The sequence below is a fragment of the Haliotis rubra genome, unplaced genomic scaffold (assembly GCF_003918875.1).
Source record: "Haliotis rubra isolate DU_JTF1 unplaced genomic scaffold, ASM391887v1 Scf655, whole genome shotgun sequence".
NCBI classification, from domain to species: Eukaryota; Metazoa; Mollusca; class Gastropoda; order Lepetellida; family Haliotidae; genus Haliotis; species Haliotis rubra.
In genome coordinates, this window is record NW_025767363.1 from 167,156 (window position 1) to 191,450 (window position 24,295).

Genomic DNA, 24,295 nt, shown 5'->3' on the forward strand with positions numbered 1-24,295 from the left:
TAAACCGGAAATCATGGCTCGGGGTATCGGTGAAAACCCGCCTTTGAGGTTTTACATAGTCAGCCAAACCGAGATATGCTTTCGCAAACTGATACACAATTGGAGCAGCATCTGTTTATTTTTCTATATTTTGAAGAAAAAACGACAATTTCAAGACTGGAAATGAATATCGACTTGCCATTATACTCTGATAATCCATAATAAATATGCTTCGATTCCGGTCTTTGAATTTAGAACTTACGGCATTCGAAACACTAAGTGACCACGTCAACTTACTAGTACAACCTCATAACAGGAACAACGTATTACAACAATACAGTAAATAGGTGCCATGGCAAATACTGCTGTAGAAGTGAAAGAATCTACTTCGTAATGTAAACCAGCTACACAACAGTCTACAACATAATGGTGTTTTCACTTGCACGTGGATAGACCCATTTATGTTTGTAAACGTCCCAGAAACATGCAACTTGGTGACAGACTTTGCTCTCTGCATGTCTTTTGTATGATGTATCCGAATATCACACTGAATGATCAACATGTTTATATGTTGCAAAAATATCCCGGATTATTTTTACACTTTTTGGTAACTTGATATTTTTTCATGTTATTATCATCTGAAGATTTTGTTATGAGTATCTAGTAATTTCGAATAAAATTACACTTTCTGGTTTGTATTCGCTTTCCTCAGGAAGAGGAATATAATTTATAAATCGAAAAGTAAATCAAACGTACTTGACCAGGATCACTATGTACACAAACACTAGACGACTGTTTTTGTGAGTGATACAACTGTTTGAGGAAGCAGGACTACTGTGTGTACAATTTCTATATTTTATCATGTTGACATATTTCTGTGACTATAGGCGTTCCCAGCAGTGATAGCAACAGCTACTATGGTTCAGCTTGGAAGAATGTGGAGTCTTTACTTTCCTGCATTCCTAGTGTCGATCAGTAAGTACCCCGTGGCAACAACTAAAAGCGACAACATCTCACATATGTGGTCTGAACGATAAATTGAATGATGACTGATGTAAACTTACAATCACTTATGGTATTACACGCCTAAAGTTTGTTGGTAGGAGCCTCAGCGAGAAAAATACAATAATATACTTTCACAAATCAATGACTTATCTCATATAATTTTGATCCATGCTGTTTGTTTTCACAAATGTTGACATGCATGGAAATAATTGATGTCGGAAAGGATATTTTAGGAAAACCGATGATAAGATGCCTACAGATTCTGTATTGCAACATCTACTTTTTCTCAGCAGAATCTGTACTGTAACATCATGTGATGCTTTACTTCAGTCTTGGTCGTACCAGGGGACAAACGGTGCGAGTGGGGGAAATATGGCGAGCACTGCAACTTGACTTGTCCTGTGAACTGTGCCCTTGTTCCACCAAGAAATCTTCAGTACTGTCACAGAGACACGGGGAAGTGTTCCGGGGGATGCCAGCGTGGTTGGCATGGTGATCTGTGTGACCAATCCTGCAGCACCAACTGTCTCAACAAGACCTGTAACCTGCAAACTGGGCACTGCACACTCGGCTGCAATGGAACCAGCATGGGCGTGTTTTGTAATAGCACACGAAGTAAGTTGACAATAACCAGTTTAGGCTGCGTGTCATTGAGCAATGGATCTTAACACATTTAACCTTTTAAAATTGGAGCTCCAGTACAATCTCATCAACACTCCCATATTAACGCAAAACACACAAAAAAACAAAACACCTGCGTAAATATTAACTTAATTGGCTGTAAGAAAAAGTGAGATCAAAGCATGATGAGTGAAAAAAGTTGTAGTCATACATATGAATGGATTTACAACAGATATGAATAATCACTAAGTGTACAATAAAAGATTAAAAGTAATTTTGGTAACGTTTCTTTCGCCCGTGAGTTTATATTCTATAATATGTATTGTTAATATATAAATAGCAGTGAAAATACCATTTTCATTATGATAAGTATAAGTGATAGACTCTTCTCAACAATCATTATAAGTCTCCTTTGTTACGTTCGATTCTCAAGTCAGGTTGCAGTGATCACAATGGCGTCAACACTGTTCGGTTACATGCCCCACTGTAACGTGATCAACTAAAAGCACCCATCACGGTATAGGTATTGGATCATTCGTGGCATGTAGTTCCCTTTACGTTTAACTTGATGGGAAATATCCATTTAAATGTCCAAATTACTTATTTGGGAAAATACATCTACGGTCTGTAGAAACTCTTGCCACAGTGTCCATATTTTACAAGGACCATTTACCTCAGTTTAATGTTTGACATTGTAGTGAATGGTCTTCAGCGAAAGAATGTAATAATATTCATAAATGCTGTGCGAATATAAATACTTACTCTGAACGGACCGGTGCTGAAGGGAGACAACTCTTACCTCTTTGATAAGAGCGGGAAGATTTTCACAAAACACCCGGTATCAATATTACTTTCGTGATTCAAATACGCGTGCTCAGTTCCTCATTGGAATGTGAAAAGGGTTCTGTTGCTTTAATGTGATACTTTCAACATCATCTTGTGTTGCTGTCAAATGCAGTGTTGCATAAGACACCACAGTAATGTTCTAAACGGTTTACAATGTACCCATGAACAGCCAACACGCTAGCCGTTTACACAAGATTATCACATTTTGTATAAACCATCAGTAACTATTTTTTATAGGATATTTATATAGGGCACATATCCATGCGACGTCGCATTTGGACTGGGGGAGGAGGAAATGGACTTTGTAGCTATTTGCATATCTTCTGCTGTATTCCATATTTCGATTAGTTGACTGCAACCAATTCCAAATCGTTGTTTCGTTTCTTGTGCAGAGATTTTTCAACGCATCTTGCCAATCTCTCGTCCACTTGGTCTTGCGATAGTTGTCTTTTCAGAGGCATTTTGTGTACTATATATCTATATTCGCACAATTGTCTGTATGGAAAACTAGGCAGAACCTATTATTATTGTGGCTTTCTCATCCTAACGAGGTACCCATGGTGGACTGGGACACACAGTCACAGTTCTTTGTCCAAATTCACTGCACGTTGCTGCACGTAACTAGGTTTTTGCTTGTATTCATGTGGTCACCATCTGGTCATATACAAACCATGTTCGTGGGTTCTTTTAAGTGCACAGGGTTGTGTACTGTACAATAGGGGTTGTGACAATATGGAAAGAGTCTGCACACAAAGTCGACTCTAAGGTTTTTTACACCCGGTCGACTGTGATAATGTCGTATGTGCTCCACTTTTTCAAAAGGTGAAAATCGATACTTCTGAAGGTTCCGTGGGGATTTTCGGTGAACCGATCATGGTACCATTGATGTTTCCACACATTAAATGAATGGTATTACATGTGACATCAGAAAGAAGATACTTTCTCGTATATCTGATATTTAATCCGTTCTTTGATTGTTGTCCAGAATGTGGTCGTGGCTTGTATGGAGATACATGTCAACATCGCTGCAGCAGCAACTGTGTGGAGGAAAGATGCAACCAAACAACTGGAGTCTGTATGCTTGGATGCCGTGGGACTTATACTGGAGAGTTTTGTAACACTGCGAAAGGTACGAAGTTATATGTGGCTATCGTGTATATACAAAATGAGTTGAATGTTAGTGTGTAAAGCGCAGGTAAATCAGTACATCAGCACACCGTTGGTCCTCTTACACAAGTCAATGTCCAGAATGTGTCGCAGTAGAATGTCTTGATCTTGGAAGCAAGCCAAATGTCTGTGGTTTCGGATAGCCATTCCACCGACACTGGACAAGAAGGTATGCTCCAAGTGAAATTGCAGTAGGAGGCCACTAAACGCTTTTCTCTCGCTCTTCTATAAGAACCTTTCTAGAAACTGTTTAGCGGGATGACGACAAAAAGTCAACGTTGGGACTGTGTTTAGACTACAAACAAACACACTCCAAACTCCAAACTACTCTCTTTTGCACATGCTTTCCATCCTAGACATAAAGTTCCACTATATACTTACAAAAATAACAACTGATACCACAATAAATAGTATAAAGTATAAAACGTATAAAGTAAAGTCTGACGAGATCACATGTGTGTTTAGAAGGTTGGCCTAGGTTTATGTGTTTGGATTGGACAATCCTGATCTCGGTCACAAATAGGAGATTATTGCATTTGATATAGTCATGCTCAAACACCATTTATAAAGTCATACTTCTATAGTGCTCATAGCTTCATTTTATTCTACCCGTTTCCAGATTACACTTGAAAACATAGGTTCTGCCACAAAACCTCATACATCAGATACATCCCTGGCATTAACAGTGTAGAACATTGTCAACAGCTTTCAGATTAATTTGCAGTCTTCATCCTTGAAAACATATTAAACTAAGAGCCAAAAGAAAGTGTAGGTCGAGTTTGTCGATCCATAAGAAAAACGATACAACACAAATTGTTGATTACAAGTATAATATGAAATGAAGAATGGTTACAGATGATCATTCAAGCATATTTTGGGTGGGTTAGAACGTAATGGTCTTCAGTGATATGTGAACACGAATACGCGATTGTCAGGCTCTATACAAGTTCATTTAAGACAGAATTATGACCCCCACGTACCTCGATGCATGCTGTGATGCGTCGTCTCATCGATGACCACAGACGTCTCATGACGTACGCTAGAATCCTTTGCCACTCCACACTCAGGACACGCTCCAGCTCTTGTCTTTTGTCAGTGAGCTGTTGACGACTTCTGTCTCTTACGAAGGTCCCACAGATGCTCTATCGAGTTCATATCTGCTGAGTGGACAGAGAAAGCCTTGTGTTAGTCTTGCTGCATGGGGCGTTGTATTCTCATGTTTAAACACTGCTCCCTGTGATTGGTTTTGCATGAATGGGAGCACAACTGGTTGTATCACCTGGTCTTTGTACGGCACTGCGTTTAAGTTCCTCTGCACAACAGTTACTACCGGATCAGTCTTCTGTTCCCCACAAATACCGCCCCGAACCTTGATGCCTCCTCCGGCGAAAGGATGGGCTTGTTGAATGTACACAGGGAGCTAGTCGTTCACCTTTGCGGCGATAAACCCGTTCTCTGCCATCATTCTGAAACAACTCAAACAGCACTCGGTCGGCGACACTGCCTCACCTGCGAGACTCGAACTCGTCTAGCCTATCGCAGTCTCTGGCATCGATGCTGCAGTGTCAAAAACATTCCACGGAAGTGACGCTAGGCTCTTATTAGGCAGTACTGTACGTGGGCTACGTGGGCTAATGCGATGTCCCAATGCTGTTGCAGCTGTTGCCATCGCCGTCGCCGTCATCGTTACGAATCTGTCTCGTAGGTGGATGATTCTCATTTACTGGTCTGGCGGTCTTCCCGTTCTGTGCCTGTCAGTCTTTCCTGTCTACCGGTATTTTTGTAGAAGCCTGGATACCGTCAGTGGTGTGCACACCCGAACCTTCTGGATACTTCGACTTGTGTAGCCCCTCTCTCTTTAATCATGTGGTCTTTGGTGTGTTTTATATCAACTGTGATGCCATGCTATGTAATGATCGTATTTATGCACCACTTCGGTACGCCCATCTCATTCTGCAGACTCCAGACCTGTTTTACCAATTTCTCGTGCAACGTGGCACCGTCAGTTGTTTTCCGTTTCGGACGTGTTATTTGTTCCTCCCTGTAGCCGGGAAATGACTGCCAGAATACTCTCTCGCCACCGTGGATCACATTTTTAAAGAAAAATTACTTATGCCAACCTATACTTTCTTTTGCCTCTTAGTTTATTATTCCTTGATATTAGCTTCATTAACAGTTCTTCACACACAAATGACAGGAAATACTTACAAACAAATCTGCATAGGTGCCTCAGTCTGTGTGCATTCTGATATTCTGACATTCTCGACAGGCCGACACTCATGTTTTGTGTAACAGTAACGGACACATTCCATCAAGAATTTGGTAGTGAATGACATTCTAATTTTGATGGGAACCTCTTGAACTTTCTGTCGTAACTGACCTCGCGAGGTTCTGCATTAAATATTTATCAGATGTTTGTTTGTATGAGCACTGTTGGATTTGTCCAGAAACGTCTACTACTCCCGCTGCTGTGAACAACAAGGAAGGAGGGTGGGGCGTGATTACCATACCGGCTCCTGTGTTCCTTGGAGCAGCTGTAGCAGTCTCACTAGCATTTGTAGCCGCATCTGTTATCCATGTTATGCTCTTCTTAAGGTAAATATATATGCTTGATTAGATGACAAATAGATGTTCAATATATGAATATATGTGCCCACCGGTTTTTAAAATATTCTCCCTGAAGCATCGGATGTGCAAAAATTATGTGTATTTCAAATGTCAATCCGTAAATTACCACTATCACCTACATTTGAGCAACATATTGCAGATTGAAAATTTGACTGCAAATTTTATTTTTTTTAAATAATATATTTCCGTGAATATTTCGAAACATTAAGACTTTGTTTTATGTAATGACCACAAGCCTATGTAGACGGGGGTTGGGTATCATCGGCAGTTCTTTCTGCAGTCTAGATCACCGTCGAAACATACGCTGTGAAGTGACAACAAAAAACACATACGAGTGATTTTCATGATGCCAGCCACCTTGTTAGGAATTTCATGTCTGTGACAAATCATATTTTTCTGGGCCTAGATTTTTGAAGCTCTCTTAGCGCTAAGATAGTCGTAAATGCCATACATCAACATTAACTTACGACTATCTTAGCGCTAAGAAATCTTCGACAATCTAGGCCCTGGACTTCAGTCATCCCAGCTATATTTGTATTGAACACATAAAGGTTGCACCTGTATCTGCATTAGTGTGACAATAACTGCTCCCTAGTGTGCATCGTGGAGCGTGTTGGATAATGACTTCTCCCGCTTGAGTTGAGTTGAATTGAGTTGGGCTTTACGTCACATCGGAATTATTCCAGCCATATAGTGACGAGAACAAGTCTGGATTAATATACATTGTAAGTACAAAGTCAAAAATGGTTTCGTTTCCAAAGACACACATTCATTACATTGTCATTTTAGAACAGAGAATGTTATAGCACTAAATTGAAAAGCACGTAAATTCGTTAGTGACATTACACAGTTACAATTTATGAAATAGATCAACTTCCCTCAGGTAGGTTAGTATCAGATGAGTGCTCACGCTGGAGAACAGATCTTTCAGATTGGTTGCGTGATAATGCGAGTCCCTTGCAGATGTGAAGCCCACAAAGTCAAGCAGAATATGCTTGACGGTGAAATCCTCATTGCAGGAGAGACATATGGGGGGTCCATCCCCATCCGTTTTCAGCAGATAGTCATGTGTAAACCGACTGTGGCCAATACGACATTGTCGTAAATAACTTCATCACGCCTTGACTGACAACCCAGGTAGTTATAACCGATTGTTGGCTTCAATTCATGGAGTTTGTTTCTTCCTACTTGAGTGTCCCACCTTTTTTGCATCAGGTCCCGAGTATAGCTTTTGATAGTGGGTTTGAAATCACTGTACGGGATTAGCAGTGGAGATAGGGGCTTTTCAAGATCTGCTTTTGCTGCAGCATCGGCCTTAGTGTTACCTGCTATGCCGACGTGACCCGGCAACCAGCAGAGGACGATGTCACATTGGCCAGTAGAAAGGTCGTTGTGAAGTTCTAATATGTCCAGGATGATTGGGTGACTTGAAGTCACATCTAGAGTTGCTTGAAGGCAGGATAATGAATCTGTACAAACGATGAAGTTTTTGGAATGAATTTGCTGTTGAATGTAGGTCAAAGCTGAGAAGATAGCTTTGGCTTCAATGGTGAAAATGGAACTGTCGGGGATCCTAGAGGAGACAGTCTTGGATCCAATGACTGTAGCGCTGGCAACTTGGCCATCGTCCTTAGATCCGTCTGTGAAAATGGATCTATGAACGTTATACTTTGAACGTAGTTGGTTGTATTCCTGTTGGAACATCAAAGGATTTGTTTCAGACTTTTTGAGTTTGGTGAGGGTAAGATCGACTTGTGGTTTCACCATTTGCCATGGTGGTGAGAACAGAAGTCGGTAAGGTGCAATGATATTGAGATCAATTTTAGCTGCAGATATGTGTGGTTTGATCCTGATTCCAAGTGGTGGAACCAGGCTTGGCAGATTAGGCAACATGTTTTCATAGAGAGGGTTGAAAACACAATTGTGGGAAGGTTCATTGGCCTCCGCCTATAGACTGTCTACCGGAGAGGTCCTAAAAGCTCCCAGGCAGAGCCTCAGCCCTTGGTGGTGGATAGAGTCTAATTTTTCTAGACTGCTTTTGCAGTCTCCACCGTAGACAATGGAGCCATAATCTGGTTTACTGCCAAATAATGATCTGTACAAGTAAAGGAGGGTGGTCTGATCCCCTCCCCACTCTGTATTTGAAACTACTTTTAGCAAGTCTAGAGCCTTCAAGCACTTTGTTTTCAAATATTTTATGTGTGGTAAGAATGTCAGGTTATGGTCGAATAAGGAATTTGGCTTCTTCTACTACCTCGATGGGACGTACCATCTACAGTTAGGTCTGGATCCTTGTGTGGTTTGTATTACGACAAAAGTGAATACAATTTGTTTTGGATTTTGAAAACTTAAAACCATTTTCATTGGCCCATTTTTGGATTTTGGTAAGGCAGAGTTGTAGCTGCCTTTCTATTGTGTGCATGTTCTTACCACGACATGAAATATTGAAGTCATCCACGAAAAGGGACCCATCGACGCAACTGTTCAGAACGTTAGTGAGGCTGTTAATTTTTATGCTAAAAAGTGTGACAGACAGGATACTGCCTTGGGGGACGCCCTGATCTTGATGGAAATAGTCAGACAATTTTTAAGTCGAAAAAGATAGAAACTGTATGTTGTTTGTTGACAATGGAGTTTTTGATCAATGATTCCAGACGCACCAGATGGTCAATGGTACTTCGGTTCTTTCCGAAACCACATTGGAGGTCACTGAGGAGATTATTGGTCTCCATGTACCAGATTAATCGATTGTTGACCATGCGCTCCATGGTTTTGCAAACACAGCTAGTTAGTGATATAGGACGGTAGTTTGAGGGATTAGTATAATCGCGGCCGGGTTTTGGTATAGGGATGATAATGGCATTGTGCCACAAAGGGGGAAGTGTCCGGATGTCCAGATGTCATCGAATATATTTAGTAGTGTTTCCAAGCCTGAGTAGGGGAGGTGTTTCAGAAGCTGATAATGGATTTCATCAGCTCCTGCCGCAGTGTCGTGAGCCTGTCCTGGGCATTACGTAATTCATGGATGGAAAATGTTGTAATCCTCCCCATTATCAGAGTTAAAATTGACTGATTTCTTTCCTTGTTGGGTTTGGTATTTCTGGAACTGAGGGTTATAATTTGATAAGGCGGAGTGGTTTGCCAAAGTTTTGCCAAGTTTGTTTGCAATTTCAGATTTATTTGTTAGGAGAGAGTCACCATCTTTCAGGTGGTGAACTCCTGATTTTGACCCTTTGCCCTTAATCTTTTGAATAATGTTCCACACCTTGGACATTTTGACACATATTTCCTCCATGACCGGCGTTTAGTTTGTTTGAAGGTACGTTTTGCCCTGGCATTTGTCATTTTAACAGCATTTAGGTTATGCATTGTAGGATGTTGTCGGAAATATTTTTCCGCCTTCTTCCTATTATTCCTAGCTTGTTTGCAGTTTGTATCAAACCATGGTTTGCGTATGTGCGGGTTTGCAGAGGACTTAGGAATACTTTTGTCTCCGATGGCATTTAGGACGTCTGAAAATAGTTCCATGGTGTCAGGAACATTCCTGAAGTTGTCCGGCTTAAGTTTTTCTGAACATAGGGTTTGGAATAAAGGCCAGTTGGCCTTAGTAAAATTCCATTTTGTTGATGGTGGTTCATCCGTGTGGTTGATAGGAGGAAGAATTGTTGGGAAGTGGTCGCTTATACAAAGGTCGTCATGGACCGACCATTGAAACTCATTTAAAAGATTAGAATCTGTAAGTGATAGATCGAGAGCAGAGTATGATCCAGTGGCAGGATGGAGGTAGGTTTTTGCTCCATCGTTGAAGATGCATAAATCATTATTTGAGAGGAACTCTTCAAGGACCTTTCCCTTACTATTTGTATCAGTACTCCCCCATAGGGGGTTATGGCTGTTGAAGTCGGCCATGATTATGCAGGGCTTTGGGAGTTGATCGTATAAGTTCTAAAGATCTGATAGGCGAACAGTTGAGGTGGGAGGGAGATAGAGGGAACATAGTGTAATCCCTATGTTCAGAGTCATGCGGACAGCAACAGTTTGTAGGTTGGTGTTAAGTGGAACAGGGCTATGAGGGATGCCCTGCTTCACCAGGATAGAAATGCCTCCTGTAGCTTTTACACCGGGAGGAGAAAAGGAGTGGTAGGAACTGTACCGACGGATTTCAAATTTATCGGTCCTTTGTAGGTAGGTTTCTTGGAGACAAAATGCGGATGGTTTGAAGTCTTGAATCAAGAACTGTAATTCATTATAATTATTCTTAAGTCCTCTGCAATTCCATTGGATCATGTTTTGTGGATTCATGGTGCTTCCACTGGTCACGTGAACGTGAGAAAGCGTTTTATGAACTCCTATTGGTGTCTGGTGGAGTTGGAGTTACCTCCATATCCAAAGGGTCAAAGGAGTTATAGACCTCGATGGGGGCCTTTGTGTTTGGTGGTTGTTCAAGTTGCTTTAGTCTCTCTAGCCTCTTTTTTTCCCCTTTTTCTGCGCGCAGTTTCTGTTTCTGGTTTTGGCATTTGTTCTGGTGTTTGTGAATCAGAGGTTTTGACTTTTGGCGTTGGAGATGGAGTGGCTGAGATGGGCTGAGTTGTGTTGAGTTGAGTTGGCTGAGAAGACATGATCCATGTCAGGTTGGTCTGACATGAGATGGTTGCAGTAGTGATAGAAGGACGGGAGACAGCAGAGGAGTAGGTGATGGTTGAAGGGGCTGCAGTTAAACTTTCAACCCTCTTCTTTGCTTCATGAAAGGAGATATTTTCTTTGTGCTTGATCTTTAGGATCTCGGATTCGCGTTGCCACACTGGGCAAAACTTTGAAGAGGCCATATGGTTACCACCGCAGTTTGTGCACTTCACTTCCTTAGTACAGTCGTTGCCCTCATGCTTGTCACCACAGTGGTAACAGACAGCAGAGGAACGACAGGACTTGGATCCATGTCCAAACTTTTGGCAGTTGTAGCACCGGAGTGGATTGGGGACATACACCTCCACACCAATGCTACAATAACCAGCTCTAATCGAATCAGGAATGTTTGCTCGCGCGAACGTGAAGAGATAGATGTTCGTTGGTTGAACAACACCGTCCTTTTTGAAGGTGAATCGTTTCACGGCTGTGACGAATTGCTGAGAGAGTTCCTTGTCAATTTGTTCTTCAGTCATGTCAGACAGGCATCGAGCTCTGTCCCGTACAATGCCTCTACACGAGTTAAGTGTTTTGTGTACTGAGACAGCGACCTTGATATTGACAAATTCTTGTATTTTGAGGAGATTCAAGGATTGTCGTTTCCGGGTACATTCTATCAGGAGAGAGCCAGATCGGAGCTTTGTGACATTGGCAACCTCTCCGCTGATACCAGCGATACCTTTGGAGATTGCAAAAGGATTCAATTGCAAAGGTTGCTTGTCACAAGCCTCAATGATCAGGAAGCGTGGCCAGTAGTCAGGTCGGAGGGGCGTACTCTCGTTAGACAGGTGGTTGTCAGTATCCATGTGTCTTCATTTTGAACCGGGGTATTGGGAAGCCATGTCGTGAGTAATGTGGTTCGGCATCCCCTCTCCCCACCCACCATGGAATGTCAACAAGGACGATCTTATATTGCAGCGGATCTCCAAGCGGCAAAGACCGGGGATAAGGGGTTGTTATACTCCAGCGAATTTGACATGAAATGCTGTAGCTGCCTACCAGATTAAAGGTCAGGATGGTTCTGTCCATGACAATCAATTGGAGACGTACAGAAATCGGAGGTCAGCATCACCAGATTGGCCCATCAGCCACCGCCTTCTGTGTATGGGTCTGCGAGGTTAATTTGTTTTGGTAGAATATTAGTTAACATTTTGAACATGGCCAAAAGTGTTATGTAATACCAAGTTTTGTATAGACATTCCATGCACAGGGCAAGGCATGGCCAGGCGATTGGTAGAATCGGGGCTATTCTACCACCCGTCTAGGCAAAGATAGGGTCGAAGTGGTGGGTTTATTGAACACTATTGCCGGTCCTGTCATCCTCAACCACCAGACTCCCTTCCTCTGCCGACACACGGATGCAACCCACGGCAAACTGGTTGCCCAATTTGGTCGCCTCTTACGACCAGCAATGGGGTGCTGTGGACCTATTCGACCCCGGGTCCACACGGGGGCGAAGAACCATTGGCGTTACCCAGCACCCACCACGAGGAGGCTGCTCTTCAAGGGGGCCTTCTCCTGCTTTGAGCTCTCGAGTTGTTCAGCCAATGGGCCCGCCTGGGCAACTCAGTGTTTTCAGGATACATTATCAACAAAAATAAGGTAGACATCACTCCTCAAGTATATAACATGGATATTTAACATGAATAGATGATGTTTCATAGTGACACATATCATAATTTAATTGCATTGAGGTAACGACACAGAATTGCAATATTGTGTCATTTCAGTTGTGTGCGTTTCAGTGTTCACAGTTATTCTAGCACTGTGTCAAAATATCAATTAAAGTTAGTTTATTGTGAGGTTGAACAGAAAATTATAGTACTGTTCTAATCTACTGAGAGTAGTATTTGAAGGGCTTAAATCCTGACTATTGAACATTGATAGATTACATTTACTGGTAATGGGTGTATGGTGTGACAGGGATATTGATTATTACATCAGTTGTCGGTTGCATTTAGTGTATGTTTACATGTCAGATATTGTAATACAGAAAACTGGTTTAAGCTGTGTCATTTATGGCAAGCAGTTTATGAATAGCTTCAGAACTGTCTGTGTATAGAATCACATGTCATCTTAGAGAACTGACAGAGCAGAGGTCTGCTCAGAAATACACTTATTCCACCTGATCCCAAACTTTTTGCTAACATGCACATTTAATTAAGTAAACTAAACTTATACTACGTTTCTTGCACTTGCCAGTGCCGTGATATCATGAAATTTACAGTTTACAAAAAAATAGCAATCCCAGGACGTTTCCAAACTGGGCAATGATGCCAAACATGATTCTCCATGCAAGTCCCTCCTTTGACTTGCACCTTACGTCCCTGTTGTGTTCTTTGTTATGGGTGTTAAGTCAGCCAATCATTTTATTGGTTAAAGAATAGATTTATATTTACTCATGTTATATGTCTGCTTTTAATCATTTCATCATATTGTGTATATAAGGCAGTATATACATGTCCAAATGATGGTGATAGTCATCCACAGTGGGATTTCGACTGCATTGGAAAATACTCCTCACACAAAAAGTGGAGGGTTGATCTATTGGCTATATTGAGCCTTGAAGTTTTAAACTAACTAATGTCTCCTGCAGACATGGTTTTGTGGATCTGTGACAGTCTAGGTTGACGGTATGATTGTGCCTGTCCTGTATTGTGCACATATTGCACGGCCATTCAAGAGATCAATGTCTAAAAGAAATATCTTCTTTTTGCAGATGGCGGAGACACAAGAACAGGTAATATGACATTCATTATCCTTAGTGGCAGCATGTAGTACAGGCTTTGATGTAGTCCAGTAGTCAGACAGTGTATACTTCCGTAGTTATGTTCAACCATTAATTAGTTATTAACTAGCTGTTTGTTTGAATGAGCACTTTTGGATTTGTCCAGAAACTCATTTGACTCCCGCTGTGAACAAGAAGAAAGAAATAATCCGATTTACAAAAACATGAGTCCCTAGGTTTTCAAAATATTCGGACGTACATAAAGATCCCTGTATTTCAAATGTTAATTCATCACTATCAACTTCATTTGGACATGCATTCAATTATTTAATATTTTTCCTGGAATATTTCGAAAAGAAGACTGTTATGTTATGACCACACCCCTATTTACATGGGGGTTGGATATCATCTGCAATTCTTTCTGTAGTCGAGGCCACCGTCGAAGCATACACTGTGATGTGACCACAATACACGTACGGGTGATTTTCATGATGCCAGCCACCAGGACTTTCTTGTCTGTGACAAATTATACATATATGTGTACTTCAGTTATGCCAGTTATATTTGTATTTAACATAAAGGTTGCAAATATATTTGTATTAGTGTGACAATAACTGCTCCCTAGTGTGCATCGTGGAGCGTTTTGGATAATGACTTCTCCCGCTTATAGCTCCCGAGTTGTTCAGCCAATGGGACCGCCTGGGCAACTCAGTGTTTTCATGATATATTATCAACAAAGACAGGGTAGACAATCACTCTTCAGTCACAAAACATGCATATTATACTCGAATAGAAGTTATTTCACTGATCATAAGTTAGTTGCACTGAGGTAATAATTTAGAATAGCAATATCGACAGTTGTATCCGTTATAGTGGTCACATTCTTCGTGTACCATGTGTCAAAACGTCCAGGTTAATTTATCATGAGGAGGCAGAACATTCACAAATGCTTTATATATGAACAGCAAAAAGAATGATACTGTTCTAACCTACTGAGATAAGTATTTAAAGGGTTTATCCTGACTATTGAGGATTGATGTATCACATTTAGTAATAATTTGCATTTAGTGTGTGTATGCAGCTAGCACCAGTTACATGTATTCACTGGTACCATGTCAATCATGTGCTTTATTAAGTGTATATTTACAGCGTCATTTTTGGTAAGAGTTTAGGACTATTTATAAGATCAACTGTCATCCGATATCAACCCACATGTTAACTCACAAACATGTGAGAGAACTATGAGAGTAGAATAGTGGTGAGAAATACAGTTAGAACACCTGAACCAAACTTTTCCTGAGCATGCACATTTGATTAAGTAAACTAAACATTTTTACTTGCCTTCGTTTAATGTCGTGATATCATAAAACTGATATTGTACCAAAAAAGGCAATCCCAAGTGGGATGACTTCAAATTTGTAACAGTCAACTGTCCCTTAATGTCAAGTAATATCACAACAGCTCCAGCCTTTTGTGCTTAATTATTACAAGTTTGAAGGTTTAACCGATCATGCTGTTATTATCAAGATTTCAAAGAGAGTCATATGACGAAAGGGCTGTTGGATCGAGGTTACAACATTCAGGGCCTCGGTAAACCTTTCTAAACGTTTTATGGTAGACATGTGGAGGAGATCAGTGTCAAACAACAGTTCCCAATGTTTACTTGTACCATACGACCCTGGTTTGTTGTTTGTTATGAGTGTTGGGTCAGACAGTCTTTTGTTAAGGAATAAAATAAAATTTACCCGTGTTGTATAACTGCAAATGTTACACGCTGTTCTTGAGGTAAATACACATTGTTTGACGATCACGACATCATTATATATAAACAGTTTACCTTAAGGAAGAGGTGTGAGGTGGATTCATTTGCTCATAAGCAGTTTTCCATATAATCTGATGTGATCCCTTAATAAGAGAGAAGAAACTATACTGTAAACATGTTAGAGCAGCCTTTCCACTTTCATCTGTTTACGTGGCTATGCTTTTGTGACGTGTGCATGTCATACAAACCTTGAGTACATATCGATGTTGACGTGTATGTAAACTAATGTCATTCTAACTATTATTACCAAATGTTTTATTCTTGCGCTTCGAAATATTACGGTATATCACAAACGTGATTATTGACCATTTTGCTGTATAAAAAGTGATAGGCCATGAGAGTTGCAATTCCCTACTAAAAGGGGAATCTTAGATTTCTATTTTTGAACTTCAAAAGACATGTATATAAGCGATGGTGCCAAACAATTGTTCAGGATCATCAGACCTATATTTTTCCTATAAGTCTAGCAATTTCAATAGGAGATATTGTTTGAATTTAAAAACTCATATGAATGGTTCATCTCGTACATAAATACAGATAAATATAACACTCTTTATATCTACAGTTAGGAATGCAAACATTGTTATTGGCTTTGACAGGAAATATGCAATGGTATGCACTAACCTTTTGCGTTGGGAATGTACAAGAATATGATCAGATCAGTTGTGATCCTTAAAAGAACCTGTAGCAATTAGAATGGAATTTATTGATATGTCACTTGCTTTTTGTTTCAGCTCACCAGTGGCAAGTAAGTAACCTATACATTTGCAATATACAATAATAAACTCAAAATGATCCTCAGTACGGATGTTCATGGGTCGAGTCCAACGACTAAGACATTATCAATGTATGAGAGGTTAACCCGTCTTCCTTGCATTGTGTCTTCGTGAGGTGCTTGTGGTTACAATGATTCAACGTGATATTGCAACATGGTAATGATGTGTTTAACAAAGTGCGCTCAATACATGTAGTTAGTTCTGTTGTGGTTGTAGAAAGTGTCATAATCTACACACGAAACTCACCAAAGCATGCAAGGTCGTAACTCGCGCCAACTTAGCATGATCAAATTGTTTTCGTAAGTCTGCCTACCATAAAGATGTATACATATATGATGATTTAGGATGTGTGCGATATGGCATTTTTAATTGATGTCATGTCTTGGCTGCTCCATGTGGTCATTCGGTGCAAGTCTGTGTCTGTGACAATGCTCACAGCAACGAGCTACGAAAAGCCTGAGTATGCTAATGTGTAAATGGCTGCAGACTATGCTTCATGGATGATGGTTGGACACAGACATCAATAACAAACCCATTTCGTGTGGCTCCGCTGGAATATTATTAAACGTGGCGTAAACCTCCCTCACTAAAGCTTAAATGGCCACGTTTGTGTTCAAACAATCAAACAGATTTGGGTACAGAATAGTTCCTTCAACAATGCACCTCCCTCTATCCTCCCCCCCTCTCACCACGTTGAACTTTCAACAGTGTTATACCTATCCATACTGTCATTGTAAAATACGTACCTATGGAGATAATGCAAGCTAAGCCTAAAGATATTTCTTAAATCACGTTAATTTCTGCTGAATATACATCTTTAAGATCAATAACTTCTGGTTTCCAAAGCTACGTTATCGACTATACAACTGGCAAGTGTAATGGTTCAGGAAAGCTGTGAGAACGTTGATTCTGTCTATTTCAGGGAAACCTAATGAGATTCTAATATATCAACTGATTACATATTGCTTTCATCTAGCAGGAGATCCAACTGAGGAAGAGCTCCTGATAAACAGTGGAGCCGTGCGTGAAGGTAGACGCGTTTTGTGCAGCAGCCATGCAACTTCTGGTCACATAATCCCCCCCTGAGATACACATGGTGTCCATAGTTATCTTAGCGATGTTTGTCATTTACCCAAAACATTTGAGAACAAGACACAATAAATATGAATGAAACATACTGCTGACACTTTTAATCGTATAATGAGTAGTGCCTTTATTTGCCTAATGTTCATTGCGTCACAATTGTCACCCGCCAGGACATATTGTCTTCATGTATAAATCCGTCATTAACCCCACTGATTACCCACTGGTTTCATTCACCAGGAGACCCACCTGACGGGAGGAAGGAGGAGCAGATGGAGGAGGCGGGTGTGGAGAAGGAGGAGGAGATGGAGGAGGCGGGTGTGGAGAAGGAGGAGGAGATGGAGGAGGCGGGTGTGGAGATGGAGGAGGCGGGTGTGGAGAAGGAGGAGCAGATGGAGGAGGCGGGTGTGGAGAAGGAGGAGGAGATGGAGGAGGCGGGTGTGGAGAAGGAGGAGGAGATGGAGGAGGCGGGTGTGGAGAAGGAGGAGGAGATGGAGGAGGCGGGTGTGGAGAAGGAGGAGGAGATGGAGGAGGCGGGTGTGGAGAAGGAGGAGCAGATGGAGGAGGCGGGTGTGGAGAAGGAGGAGGAGATGGAGGAGGCGGGTGTGGAGAAGGAGGAGGAGCGTACCAAGAGTAAAGGTAGACACATAACACTGTTTATTACCTACGAGGGTGAACATATCAGGGTTAATATTTTTCATACGATGTCCTAGGCAAAATATCACTTTGTCATGGTGACGTGACTTCATGAATAAGGCTATGACGTCACGTTTCTTCTGTGAAGTTGCGTTCTACATGCGGCGAGGGCGGGTAGCCAGCCTGTGTTTGAAAGTATAGATTTGGGTTTAATTTCACGACTTCGGTAATAAACAGACTATTAGGGTTTGTTAGACTCAATATAAGCAGTGTAACTTAGATTGAAAAGGACCGGGACTTGTCCAGAGGTTGAAGTAGGACAATCCAAATCAGTTCAAAAACTACACTAGAACGCCTGTGGAGCTGTTTGCTGACATTTAGGAGAGAATAGGATCCAACATCACAGGAAAAGGCAATAACTACAGAGCCTCTTTGGAAGCAGGGTTGAAACTGTCACTTGGTCAGTACTGGTTATGATACTATGCCATGTCATAGATTTCCTAAGAAGTGTTATGATATGATGATAGTATATGATAAAAATGAGAAAAGAAATTGGGTAACTAATGTAAGGGAATTTTTATTCAAAACGGGATATGGTTATGTTTGGAATAATCAGAACGCCCAACCAGAAAATTCTTTATTATATCACTGACCCAAAGAATGAAGGACATCTATCAACAAAAAATGGCTTGAATCTATCAATCTATCCTCTAAATGTCTGTATTATAAACATTGGAAACATGAACTATGCCAAGAATATTATTTATCAAACATAACTGTAAAGAAATTCCGTGTAGCTTTATCCCGTTTTCGCTGCTCATCACACCACTTGTTTGTTGAAACTGGGCGATATATGAATGTTCCTCGTAACCGTAGAATTTGCAACCTCTGTAACGTTAATGCTGTAAAAGACGAATGCCGTTTTTTTCGTTTTATCTGCCCCGTCTATGAAAACCTTAGAAAGAAATATTTAACATCCTACTGTTATACCCATCTAAATGAAATAGAAATGACTATATTATTACCAAATGAAAATACTATTGAATTACAGAACCTGTCAATGTATATCTATTTTGCATTTATACATAGAAAAATTGGCTTTAAATTTGTTATCTGTAAATATTTGACATGTGCTTTTCTGCTGCTCAGTTGTAAATATTGTGTATATAAATGTACTATAGGCCTGTACTAAAGATCGATTGACTGAAACTGTCACGGACACTGGTGACCAGTATACAAGCATGGCTTACAGCTACAGGGTGAGCAAGTCATCAAAACAAAACAAGGTATCCCAAGTTGGCCAGGCTATCGTGGGTGCCTACAGAGACGAGATATTCAAGACTCTTACGACACCAGATGAGGTAAAGGAAATAGCCAGAAAATTGAACAAAAATGGCAAGTACTTCATGCCATAGGGTCCCTGGATTAAAGCACATCAAAATCAGTTAACTGCCACTTGGTGCTACTCCACCGTTCTCCTGGTACTTGTGGACTACAACTACAAGGTCCAATGGGTGGATACTGGAGGCGTTGAACACCAATCAGATGCTCCAATATTTCATGCATCGGATCTGAAGGACCACTTGGAGACTGGTACACATGGTCTCCTAGTTCCTGAACCTAATGAACAGGCTGATGCTGACGCAGATGTTCAACCAAGGAACCTGCCATTACTTCATACTGGCCAAAGATGCCTTTGCCTAAATATCAGTTATGTTGAAGCCATGGTCTAACAGCATTTATGTTGAAGCCATAGGCTAACAGGTACATGACCAAGGAGGAATGGATCTACAACTACCGTTTATCAATTGGCCGATGTGTGGCAGACGCCTTCGGTATTATGGCTAACAGATGGCGGTGTCTGGTGACTGTGTTGTATCAAGCACATGAAATTGTCCAGACTATAACGCAGTGATGTATAGTACTTCAAAACATCATTGGGCATCCAGAATACTGTAAGGATGACAATCACAACGTCATATAAGGAGGATGGAGACAAGGGATAGAACTATACAACAACGCTGCTACTGAGCCTCTAAAACTGGGTGCGATCAAAGGAACTGGATGGAGAATGCATTACGAAAAGTGCGACTGTGAGTTGGACGCAGACGTTGTGCGAGAGTGGAGAACCATTCACGACGCTCGCCAAACCTAATGTGACCGGTTGAGAGTGATGGAGATCGTTAGCGATACTTTCGGAAACGATAGAGACCTCACAGAGGCCCCACCGCCACTCCACTACGACTTCATTTTAGGGAGTGTGATCGTGGGTTATTTTTCGGCCGTAGATCCGTCGCACAACTGGTGTAAACGTGGTATTAGTGATGATCAACCCTGTTTAAAAACTACTCCTCCGAGGTAAATATGGTATCCACAACTATTGTTGTGATGTTTGTCATTTAAGCAATACATTTACAAACGAAGCAAAAACAATATATTCTCTTAAAAAAAACCCCGAAACTTGACATGCTATTTTGGAGATTAGTTACTGAGTGCATATAACTGATTTCAAACATGACATCATTTGCTTATTTACAGTAAATTCATCATTTTACAAATTTCCAAAACATTATCATCAAGAAAGTGTTTGGCAAAACCACAGAGGGCTATTAAAGCCACGTGGTCTGACCACTATGAGTATCGATAACAGCTTGGTAGCGGTGACATAGAAGAATGGAGATGCCGACTGCTGTCTTGAGGAATGTTTTGATACACTTGCTGAAGTGCTGTGTACAGTTCTTGTGGTATCTGAGATGGTGGATTACGCAGGGTCAAGTATAGATCCAGAGTAGCCCAAACATGTTCAATGGGGTACAAATCGGGCGATGGAGAAGGCCAAGGTAACACCTGAACATTGTTTTGCTGGAGGAAGACCTGTCAAACACGTGCAACGTGAGGTCGAGCATTGTCATGCTTCAAAGATCAACCGTTGACGTTGATGAAGGGGACAACGTGACGTTGAACTGGTCTTCTGGCAAAAAGTCTGGCTTCTCATAGCCAATCGTGCACTGTCTGGTCGGAGGTTCGGCGCAGTCCAGGGATTATGATTGTTGTGGATGATGCGGCCGTGGAATTTGAACGAAGATGTCTCAACCAGATGTGGCGTAACTCTAGGTCGAGCTGACCTGGGTCTGTCATTTACACTCCCAGTATTGTTGTTTAGGGTCCAAAGGTTTGAGATGATCTGTCTTGACACGCTCAAATGCCTTGCCACCTTATGCTGCGATGCCCGTCTTTGAAAATGACCGATGGCGTGTGTCGCTGAGGTTCGGTCACGAACTAAACACATATTCTGTAGCTGCTTTGCAGAGCTCCAAAAGAACTAAACAGAAACATTTTCTATCCCGTTTTTCGACATTTCTATCACAAAATATCATATAGATACTGATCACCCATTTGTTTCATCCAACAGGAAATCCACCTAGGCAGGAGCTACCGACAAACAGTGGTGCCTTGAGTGAAGGTAGACAAAAAACAGTTTACTCCAAAAAAACTAAATCAATGGGTAGGTTTTACGGAAACTTACAGCTATTTATTTCATGTATTTCGACATTTGTATCAGAAAATATCATATACATACTGATCACCCATTTGTATCATCCAACAGGAAATCCACCTAGACAGGAGCTACCGACAAACAGTGGTGCCTTGAGTGAAGGTATACAAATAACAGTTTACCCAAGAAACAGTAAATCAATCGGTAGGTTTTACGGAAACGTAGAGCTATTTATATCCAGTATTTCGACATTTGTATCACAAGATATCATATAGATACTGATCACCCATTTGTTTCATCCAACAGGAAATCCACATAGGCAGAAGCCCCCGACGAACAGTGGTGCCTTGAGTGAAGGTAGACACATACACAATATATTATTTCAGTAGCTGCCCAAACTACAAAACAGAAACATTTTAACTTCGTCCTCAGATCAATTCAATTAAGTAATAACACCACAGATAACAATATTTCACCTTTCACAGCAACCTGTTAATGAGTTGGGTTTGGTGGAGGTCATAATTCCCCAGACCCCTCATCAACAAGCCACGAGAACAGATGAGGGTGGGAATGTGTAAATGACTGCATTGCTGATAATTGGACACACACTTAAATCTGTGAGAATCCCATTTCTTCTGACCCTTCCATGATATTGCTGGAATGTTGCTAAATGTAAAGTAAAACCCAGCCTTCTCACTACTCACAAACAGACATGTCTGCGTTCCAACATCCAATCAGATTTGTATAAGGAGCTGTATATGCAACAAAGTACATTTCCCCGTCCCTCTCAATCTCTCTTTAAACGTCAACAGTGTTTTGTCCATACATACTGTAAAATACGTAAATACAGCAGATAAGCTATGCTAAGAGGTATTTTCTCAACTCCGTTCATTTATTGTGAATAGCATGTTTAAGTAAAATAAATATCCAGTTTCCGAAGACACCCTTTTACTCTTTAAAACAAACAAGCTCCATTTCTAGTGCCAGGTATTGCTTTGGGTGAAGGTAGACAGGACCCACTATGTATATCTATCTGCAGCTGCAGCTCAGTGTAAGTGTAACCTTATGCTACATGATATATAGTTATTCACATCAACCAATCATTTGCTTCGTCCAGCAGGAGATCCACCTGACGAGGAGGAGAAGCCCCAACGTGGAGTCTGGAGTGAAGGTAGACACACACCAAAAGCTTCTATAAAGACATTTTAATTGCATCCTAGGAATCTACTTCTCATTTTACTGATCTTAAGTGGAATATCTTTGCATACACTCAAAATATCTAAAATACACACACAATTTTACTCATATAATTTTGAAACAGATTTACTGAGGAAGGAGTTGATGAAAACCGAAAAGCCCCTTGTGATTGCCAAACTTTACAAGAAAATGAAGGAAATCCTGGGGTCTTGCAGTCGTGTGACGATGAGTGGAACACCTGGGGCAGGAAAGACAACTATAGCTTTAATGCTAGGAAAAGAGTGCCAAGATGAAGGTTATCAGGTTGTTTTTGTGAGTGATGTTTTGAAATTTAACCAGCAGTATTTTGTTGATCAACACAAACACACGTGTTATATATTTCAAGACGTATTCAAGGCAGTTGATTTACCAAAGGACAAAAGTCGCCTCAAGAGTCGTTTTCGTGAACTTAGATCAAGTCTGGAAAGGTGTAACAACAATAAAGGAAACAAACTGTATGCCATCTTTACTATCAACTCGTACAGTAAGGAAGGTGAATGTCCACAACTCGGTGAAGAAGGAGAATATTTCTTTAGCGGCCGTCCCTTCTTCAACTTCAACAGGATAAGTCTTAGACATACATTTGAAGAAAGAACAAAAATGTTTGAACCAAAATATCAACGCTTACAAAGAGGATTGGATATACCCTGAGGATTGGAGTGCTGATACTCCATAAACGTACTAAAATTTGTACTTTACCGAGAAAGCGTAATACCAAATTAAAAGTATGTTACATTTGACCACTTTCTAAATGACATTGTGTAATCAGACCTGCATATTGACTTTATGGAGCATACTATTCCTTGTTCCTACTTCACGTAGCCTCACTGTGTGCCACTTGTTATTAAATTACATCCCCTTGTCACCGGATATAATAGTACGACGTATCGCCACAGCATGATCTCCTCTATTAAAATGTACGCTTCTTTACTTTCGCCAGGTCGTCTTACCTGGGATGTGACATGGACACTTTCAATTGTTTCGTGTTTGGTCATTCCATTAAATATGGCAGTGGACCATTATTTTCTTGTAGCATAAGATGAGATATGAGTCATTTGTTGAATATTTGTAAATATGTGACTCGCCATTCAGCGAGGACACACATATTGCGTCCCCCGTCTGAACATCAACAGACATTGATATCATGCATATTTTACAGAAAATAAAACAATTTAACACTATTTTCATACATCTCCGTCTAACTGTACCATATTTCAGAATGTGTCGGCGTAGATCTACAACACAACACAAAGTGAGTGAGTGAGTGAGTTTAGTTTTACGCCGCACTCAGCAATATTCCAGCTATATGGTGGCGGTCTGTAAATAATCGAGTCTGGACCAGACAATCCAGTGATCAACAACATGAGCATCGATTTGCGCAATTGGGAACAGTGACATGTGTCAACCAAGCCAGCGAGCCTGACCACCCGATCCCGTTAGTTGTCTCTTACGACAAGCATGGGATACTGAAGATTCATTCTAACCCCGATCTTAACGGGTACACAACACAAAGAAGAAGACAAAACACAAAGAGGAAGGGTGTAGAATCAATTGAATCAATCTGTCAACATCATTTTTTAGAATAAATA

At 40.9% G+C, this 24,295-nt stretch overlaps 1 protein-coding gene across 1 annotated transcript in view; it reads left to right on the plus strand.

Moving 5' to 3' along the window:
* Positions 1–23,675, plus strand: part of LOC124257270 — a 47,092-nt gene extending 23,417 nt beyond the window's left edge. Inside the window, exons 2-10 of the mRNA XM_046691289.1 lie at positions 867–954; positions 1,315–1,599; positions 3,437–3,580; positions 6,066–6,213; positions 13,649–13,669; positions 16,214–16,227; positions 17,232–17,285; positions 22,591–22,641; positions 22,792–23,675. Coding sequence (XP_046547245.1) covers positions 897–954; positions 1,315–1,599; positions 3,437–3,580; positions 6,066–6,213; positions 13,649–13,669; positions 16,214–16,227; positions 17,232–17,285; positions 22,591–22,641; positions 22,792–23,357 — 1,341 coding nt within the window. The 5' untranslated portion in view covers positions 867–896 and the 3' untranslated portion in view covers positions 23,358–23,675. The remainder of the gene's footprint in view (positions 1–866; positions 955–1,314; positions 1,600–3,436; positions 3,581–6,065; positions 6,214–13,648; positions 13,670–16,213; positions 16,228–17,231; positions 17,286–22,590; positions 22,642–22,791) is intronic.
* Positions 23,676–24,295: the final 620 nt, after the last annotated feature.